The 8,853-nt window shown below is 38.8% G+C and overlaps 1 protein-coding gene across 1 annotated transcript; it reads left to right on the top strand.

The window, feature by feature from the left end:
* The first annotated feature begins 1,083 nt into the window (after positions 1-1,083).
* Positions 1,084-2,398, top strand: LOC308398344 (serum amyloid A-5 protein-like). Its single transcript, XM_080884918.1, has 3 exons — positions 1,084-1,352; positions 1,474-1,612; positions 1,775-2,398. Exons 1-3 carry the CDS (start codon positions 1,265-1,267, stop codon positions 1,911-1,913), a joined length of 366 nt encoding a protein of 121 aa, XP_080741044.1. The 5' UTR covers positions 1,084-1,264; the 3' UTR covers positions 1,914-2,398.
* Positions 2,399-8,853: the final 6,455 nt, after the last annotated feature.

The following is an 8,853-nucleotide window of genomic DNA, read 5'->3' as shown; positions in this document are numbered from 1 at the left end:
TACAGAGTGATGCACATTTATCTAATGAACTAATATGTGAATATGTTCTGTTAACTCAAAAGTATAATGAGAACTAAACTACATACAGCTCACACACTCTATATTAAAGGGTATAATGTGATCTACAGCAGTATTCTAATTCAACTACTTTGATTACATATATAAGGTAACATATAATAACAGAATAATCTAATAGTTTGCAAGTTGTATTAATTTTATTATTTCATCTTGTCTAATGATGCTTTGATGCCTTCACCATATGCCTTCCAACCATCCATTCATCCATTTTCTACCACAAATCTAGTGACTCATCAAGCAGAGAAGCCCAGACTTCCCTTTCCCCAACCACTTCCTCCACCTGATTTAACTGCTTTTAACAATAAAAACTGTTTAGAAAATAACTACAAAGAATACACGGACATATAAGTATGTGGCAAAATGTGGATGGATGGAAAATACAAAACTAAATTCACAGACGCAGCCTTGACACAACCAAAAACCTAAACTAACATGCATATGTTTTAAAAAGAAACAGACAAAGAGATCGCAATAGACTGCAATAGATCTTTTTTACATTTATTAAGAAATCCCATATAGGTTTTTTCCAGTAAAGTGTAACACACAAACTAATGCAGCAGTAGCACCACCAGCGTGTACCAGTAGACACATATATATGTGCATTTGTGCTCATGTGCATGACTTTCTCTCGCGCAAAATCACGTCCTGAGGCATCAGTGACAAAAACAGCAGCAGCAACAACATCATAAACAATCATTTTTGTCCAAATTTTCCTGACAACTCTGGATTTGCATTCTGAATTCAAGACGACATAACCAGAAGAAACTAGAAAGAAGCAAACATTAACACATCTAAAAATGAATAAATAACTTTAATAGTAATAAATTGCTGCACATACATTGATAAAGGTAAGGCAGCAGAGTTTATTGGAATGAACAGAGATTTTTCATGATGAGCAAAAAACCCCTCGGATGTTTTAGTTTACATGAAGCTTGCTCTTTTTTTCCACAGCTGTGAATACCTGCGATTTCACAACTGGTGCCTGGTGTGTTTGGCTGAACTTTCCTTTCTGTAAACATGGACCAAAACTTTCCATTATTGAGTAATCCTATGATCGTACAGAACAGAATATAAGACCAGTGCGTCCCTCAGTAGTAAGTTATTCAGTGAGCTCTAAAGATTTGTCTAAACTGTGTAAAAAAAAAAAAAAAGCAGTTTAGATTTAAATTTTGTGACTTCTGCAGCCATGAAGTTGCTTGTGGCTGGGATTTTTCTCATTCTAATTGTGGAAACCAATGCCCAGTGGTATAATTTCCCAATTGAAGCAGCTAAAGGTTAGAAATATGGCATTTTAAATACCTAACAACAATCTGTCATATTTCTCAGATTTTGATATTTTAATTGCGAATGTTGTCATTATTTATTATCAGTACTGTTTTCTGTCATTCTGATCAGGGGCTGGTGATATGTGGCGAGCCTACAGCGACATGAGGGAGGCCAACTGGAAAGATTCAGACAAATACTTTCATGCCAGAGGAAACTCTGATGCTGCACAGAGAGGAGCAGGAGGCAGATGGGCTGCTGAGGTTATCAGGTTTGACAATCTACTTTACTGAAATTCATTTGTATTTTTGATTAACTAATCACTAATTTTTTAAGGCTGCTAATTCTGCTTCTCTCATTTTTTCAGTTTCTGATGTTGTTCTGAAACGTACTTACTGAAGATAGGTGGATTCACTGTCTATTTCCATTTTAGTAACACCAGAGAGTGGGTGCAGGAGAGACTGGGTCATGGCGCTGAGGACTCCGAAGCTGATCAGGCGGCAAACCGTTGGGGGCGAGACGGAAATGATCCCAACCATTTCAGGCCCGAGGGTCTTCCCAACAAGTACTGAGCGCAAAGCTCATTGACTTACAGGAGAATAAAACTGCATGAAGACGCTTCTAGTGTTGGAGTTAGTGAAAACATGGTGTTTTAAATAGCCCAAATTTGTTGTTGCTCAGATACCTGAGCTCCATCAACTGATCACGTCTCCCCTGTAAAAGATGTGCCGGGACCTGAGGTGGGGTGGTGTGTGTGGTACAAGCGGGGAAGCAGGAAAGTTGCCCATTGAAAAAACACTGAACAAATAAAAAACGTGTAAAACTGCAAAAGCTGTTGGTGTCAGGTCCATCATTTCCACAGAAACATTTTTTAAAACCAAATACTGTCAGTTGTCCTTCTGCTACAGTGACCCCGGGGCACTTCCAGTAATCTCTCCAGTGTCTCCTGAGCCTACCCCAGGGCCTCTTCTCAGTAGGACATGGCCAGAACATCTCACGTTGCCATGCTTTGGGGAAAGCTCATTTCCACTGCTTGTTTACACAGCGTTGTTCTTTCAGTCATTACCCAGAGCTCATGACCATACGTGAGGGTAGGAATGTCAACTGGCAGCTTCGCTTTTATGCTCAGGTCTCTCTTCACCACACTGGACCAGTACAGTGCCCATATTCCTGCAGATACCGCACCAATTCATCTTTCAATCTCCCCTCTCCCTTACTCATGAACAAGATGCCAGGATACTTTGGACAAGAAATTTTTCATGTTGTTGCTGTGTGGGCTTTGGTCCTCCGTCTCTTATTTTCAGCCTCTTTACCACCAGCAACCATCCTAAAGTATATTGTCAAATTGATTATTTAGCACAAATTTGACCAAAGTAATCAAAATGGTTAAAATATATTCATTAATGATAGTGCTAAGAAGTCCCATTTTTCCAGTGTATGACACACAAAGCATCAGTGTTCTTAAACATATTCCAGTCTGCTTCTCTGTGTCAGATTTCAGCCTCCCCCATCTCTGGCAGCGCTTTTAGTTGTTGACTCAGTTGTGATGCACAGGTGCAGCCACTGGGTGACAGTGCTGTCTTCTGTCTGAAACCTGAGGCTGTGGTGTTTGTAGAGAAAATTGTCCTTGTCACTTAACTACTGCTACTATAATTGATGTGAAAACACATCAATATTTTTTTTCTACACACAATAAAGTTCAAGATGGATCAGCTGTGGTCTACACAGTTAGTTAGCGAGTCAGTTAAAAATACATTTTTATGTCAATTTTACAATCTGCTTCCTGATTTATTTCTGATTCTGACTTTAAAGACTCTCCAAAATTTGCAATCATCTTTTAGAATTATTTATTGTACTTATATTCAGTGTGGAGCAAGCTATCAGCTCAGCTTATCAACAGGCATATTAATGTGGTAATGACGTTATGCAGGCACAGGGCTGTAAGGCTGCAAAATTAATAATAGAAAATGAACATCATTTCTGAAGCAACAGGAGGTACTTGGCCCTTTTTAATATGTTTTTGTTCTCAGTTTAAGCTTTTCAAATGACATGCAGTGGTTTACTGATCAGTGTCAACATTTCTTATGCTGTCTTTTAACCATTATAAAAAAAATAAAGGATTTAGACATTTTGCAAAGTATTGCATTCTGTTTTTACGTATCTCACACAGTGAACCAACTTTTACATACAGGGTTGTATTATTTTTCAACAATATTTTTGCATATGGTCTTTCTGTATACACTAACAAACCATTCATGTTCCTGTGCCATTAAAAGAGTTCAAAAATGAATCACCTTTCGGTAGTAACATTGTTTAGAGGTTTTATCTATAGCACCTTCTGGAAACAGAGCTTTGAGTTATTATCGAGTTATTATCAGAAAAGAGAGAAAAAAATAAGCAGTACAGTGTAATATGCTGTATCTTCAATGCACTGCTTTAACTCACAGACCCCTGAGATGCTTGTGTAACCCTACAGTAGTGGGTTAAGCGTTTTCTGTTTGGTTCCCTGATTATTATTATTTTGATTTTCGATTCCTGTTTTGATTTTTTTTTGTTATCTTCAATCTTAAACTTCATGTACTTGTTGCATTTAAGTTTTAGTCACTATTTAGTATTAAGGCTTTATGGACTGGTGTCAGCAGAACTACCTACAGATCAACACTAAAACCAATCCAAACCAGTAAAACCAAGGAGCTGGTGGTAGACTTCTGCAGGCACAAACATCCTCCACTGCAGCCACTAAACATCCAAGGTATTGATATTGAGGCTGTGGATAGCTACAGGTACCTTGGTGTTCACCTGAACAATAAACTGTACTGGTCTCACAACTCAAATGCTCTCTACAGGAAAAGGCAGAGCATGCTGTACCCGCTGCAGATGCTCAGGTCTTTTGGAGTGAAGGGCCCACTTCTGAAGACCTTCTATGACTCTGTGGTGGCCTCAGCCATCTTTTACAGTGCGGTCTGCTGGGGCGGCAGCATCTTGGTCTTTTCTTGTCTTGCACTTCTTGTGAAGTGTTAATAACCATGTCTGTATTAGTCTCCTTTGTGTATTTCTTAAGACGTTTAGTTTTAAGTGGTGGCTCTTCCCACTTTTACTTCTTGATTGGTGAATGGATTGCTTTTACCTTTGTTAATCTTATTTAGCTATGGCTTGTTCCCCACCCATCTCCAGTTCCTGCTATTTTTGCTTAGTCCACCAGTGAGTTATCCGTGTACGTTATTGGTTTAGCTTCCCTGTGCAGGTTTCGAATTCGTGTTTTTGGAATTTTTCCTTGGATTATGTTACATTTTGGATTTGCTAAAGAGCCAATAAAGAGCTCATCTTTTGTTCAGATCCTCTGCTCAACACTCCACACACCTACACTGTGAAACAGTCTCTTATTTGGTTTAATTTCATCATTATTCAACTGTTGTTGTTGTTCTTTTCTTTTTCTGTACCTTAAGCGTCAAACCTGTCTCTGTTATCGTCTCCTCTTCACATCCATCTTGTTTCTGCGCTCTCTGGTTTCTTTTTATTCTAATTCTTTGCATTTCTTTAGCTGCTGTTTTTGTTTTTGAATTTTTGTTAGTCATAGGATTTTCCCACCACATTAAGTTTTGCATAAGTTCATTTTTAATTGCCAACCTGAGAGTCTGCATTTGGCCTGCATATTGGGTCCTTTGCTAACTTGATCACTAATAGTGCCATTAAGTTATTGAAATTTTGTGTTAAAGTGACCCCTATCCAAAGTCTAACAAGGCAATCTCAATATGTAAGTTTTATTTATTTAGTTTTTGTAAATTGTTCTCAAGGCTTGTTCTCCCAGGTCTCGGCAAAACAAACATGTGGACTGCTTAAAAATGATTGGACCATCACCCAATGTAATGTTTATGCCACAAACATCATAAATTAACAGTATTGGTGACTGGTTTTATGGTTCCAGTGTGCACCGGCTCTTTAATTGAAATCCTGGTATATATAAATATACAAATGGCTGAGAGAGGAGCTGGGGAGAAGATGCGAAGTGGTCCCTGTGGGCACTCAGGGCAGTGGCACCCAAACTGGGCAACAGGCTCCAGCAGATCCCAGGAATGACATCCAAGATCTCTGTCCAGAAGAGCACAGGCCTATGAGCAGCAAAGAGACTGTGTAGGACCTTCAAGCTCCCGGGCCTCTGTTAGAGAATCTGAGCTTCACGGATAAAGTCCACCCGCAGGGGTGAGAGGGAAGTTAAAAATAAATATGATATATACATGCATATAGGAATTTGTGTGATAGATTTTTTTCAGTGTAAGATATGTCACTATGACATGTCATGTCATATCATGTCATGTCATAGTGACATGATTGGAGGAATTACAGTTATTTCTCTGCCAGGAATCAGTAGGCTTCTACTGCCATCTGCTGCTTTGAACCTTTAGCACTGCTCAAAACAGAGCAGTGTTTTTGTCAGCATCAAAGCCTGTCATAAAACAAAGCAAAATAAATAAATAAATAATAGTTTGGTTTTTTGATCAAATAAACTGTAGATTGATTTTCTGTTTTAAATACAACATATCCTGTTGACCCTTATGGATTCAATGCAGATTTGAACAGCATTAAAAAGAACAGAAAGTAGTGCCAGGTTAAATATCCCCACCACAACCCCAACCTGCAGCTGCACACTCAGGACACCGGTGGGCTTGGCTGAACTTTCATCTCTCTGACCCTGCTTGTTTCTGAACAGAATAAAAATAGTAGTGTTCCTGTAAACAAGTTATTCAGTGAACTTTAAAGATGAACTCTAAATTCTGCAGCTTGGAAAGTAAGATTTTCACTGTCTATTTAAGATGATAACAAATTCAGATGAACAACAACACGTGACATATTACCCCCTGTCATTATTTGTGGCGGTATTTTGATCCTCTCTTCTTTCTTCTACAAAGATGCTTCAGGTCACTGAAGTGAGCATTCCTTTATATTCCTTTGAGGTCTGCTACAGCATTTTTGGCAGGTTGCCTCTGAATTGTGCATTACATTACCTTCATTCTGACTTATAACTGTATGCTTCTCCTTTTTTTAGATTATGAACTATTATGAGTAACAAATATATTTTTCTTTTAGTCTTCTATAACTATGAAGAGTTATAGCTAAACTAACATAAAAACTAAAACTAGATGTGCAAAAATATCCAGTTAAAATAAAAATAAAACATAGACTTTTGAGGAAAAACAGAAGCTACTTGAAACTATTTTCTGAACTGGGAAAATCAAACTAACATAAAGACAGAGATGAAATATCCTTAGTTTTGTTGAAATCTCCCAATTCTTTGAATCTTTGGGCTGAAGGAAGGACAATACTCGGTGTATAAATGCTCAATCAACAATCATTTATTTCCATACAATTCAACAGTCAGAGCATTACAACGTCCGGACGGGAGAGATGCTACCAGAGGGTCAGGCACATGTCTCAAAATGGTGACGGGTTGCTCAGCTTTTTATAGTCTCTAGTGGCCCCCAGCTAGTCGTAAAAGCCAAAACATCACATTTTTTCTCTGTTACAGCGCCTAAGTTATGACCTCGGCAGTTGTTTCTCTGCTTTCTGTAAGGTGGGGGTGTGGAATGTGGTCTATCTATCTCCCCTGTCTTTAGACACAGAGTCTCCTGCTTACAACCTTCTCTTCATGATTCAACACTTAAGCATGTCAAGAAAACAGTGTAACACATTCCCAGCAGATCAAGGATACAGAGTGATGCACATTTATCTAATGAACTAATATGTGAATATGTTCTGTTAACTCAAAAGTATAATGAGAACTAAACTACATACAGCTCACACACTCTATATTAAAGGGTATAATGTGATCTACAGCAGTATTCTAATTCAACTACTTTGATTACATATATAAGGTAACATATAATAACAGAATAATCTAATAATTCCCCCTTTTGATCTCTGAAAGAGATCACTTACAACATGCACTCCAGGGTCGCAAGGTCCAAGTTTTCTTGATCCTGAGGCCCTCTGTCCCCCTTTAACGGGTGGACCATATGTGGGATGACCTCTGTGTTCACGCAGTTCAGATGCAAGCAAAGTTAGATTTACAACCATAACAGCAGTTACAGATGACTCTCCCATCACTCCCCAGTTCTCCCACAGCTTTATTTTGGTGCTCCAGTTTTCCACTCCCATTTTAATGCCCCCTTATACCTTTCAAATGTACTTAGACTAGAACCTCTGTCTAAGGAGCTTTTAACCTTTATTTTTATTGCTGCAGCTACCAGTGTCTTCCAGTTTGGGTGATTCTCAGCTTCTTTCTTCGACCTCCGGGGTTAGACCACCCTTTAGTCATTGCACAGTTCTGGGGATTATTCTGCCCCGATTTCAAACAAGGATCTGTGTGTTTTGGGTTCACCGGCGTGTCCCCCTTTTTGCCAAGAGCCTCTCGAACCTCGTTGGTCTGGTGTTCCTGGTTTTCGCCAACCCCTTCATGGTTATTGCTGTGTTTGTGGGATCCATCTTCTCCAGGAGCCCAAACGTCATGACACTTGACCCCAGTTGCTGTCTCGGCAGTCCCTACATCTGTCCCTGCTGTGAAGGGTCCTCACATCTCCGGGTCCCCGTCTGGTGTCTGTTCCTTTCTCTGCAAGAGACAGAAAACCAAAACACCTCTCTCCCTAGCCTTGATAATCTAATATTGTTATCCATTGTTCTTCTAATGATTCAAATTTGGTTTAAAATATTATGTTCAGGACTTATTCTAATCATAATCTATGTGTGTGTAAAAGAAATCAAAAATTAGTGAACCCTTTCTAAGTCTAACACATTATAAGCTTAAGTTTTACCATAGCTAATTTATTAAACACAAAAATAAACTCATAGAAATTTTCATATCACCATTGTTTGATGTTCAAACTCAACTCCCCCTTTTTGACACACTCCCATGTGTCAATTCATTGGAGCTAGACAATTAAAAGAGAAGGTTGGTGACATCATATCTCAGAAAGTATCAGAAATTCTTCTCTCGAGTACCGTTGCTCCAGCCTTGTCATCCCTGAGGATCTTCGATCCCGAAAATGTCCCTTCTCCTCATGTAATAAAGTCTGTCATCCTTCCATGCCCTGGTAACTGGTCCATCCAGAGCTGTAACATTTTGAAATGTACATACAACAAGCCAAACCACACCTTGGTCACACCAACCCTTTTCTGCCCTGAAGATGTCCAACACCATCTTAGTCTGGACCAGGGTTGTAATAGTTTTGCAATTTTCATCAGTTTTAATCAGTTTTTTACCAATTGTTTGCTAGTTTAGTTTAGTTTTTATTTTCTGAAAATCCTTAGTTTCAATTTAGTTTTGTTTGTGTTTTGCAAAAATTAAGTGTAACAAAATCCCAGTTCCATCATATCAGTCATGCTCTTCTGGTTATCCTTGGGTGTTGAGACTAATAACTATTAACTCTTGCCGCACCGTGTGGTCCTAATTTTGGTTCAAGTGAATTGATAATCTTTTGAAGGCGATTGTTTCACACCTTTATTTAGATGTCCCAGTCC

This window comes from Rhamphochromis sp. 'chilingali' (assembly GCF_963969265.1).
Source record: "Rhamphochromis sp. 'chilingali' genome assembly, chromosome: 6".
Lineage (NCBI taxonomy): Eukaryota > Metazoa > Chordata > Actinopteri > Cichliformes > Cichlidae > Rhamphochromis > Rhamphochromis sp. 'chilingali'.
This window is presented reverse-complemented; position numbering and strand designations above follow the sequence as displayed.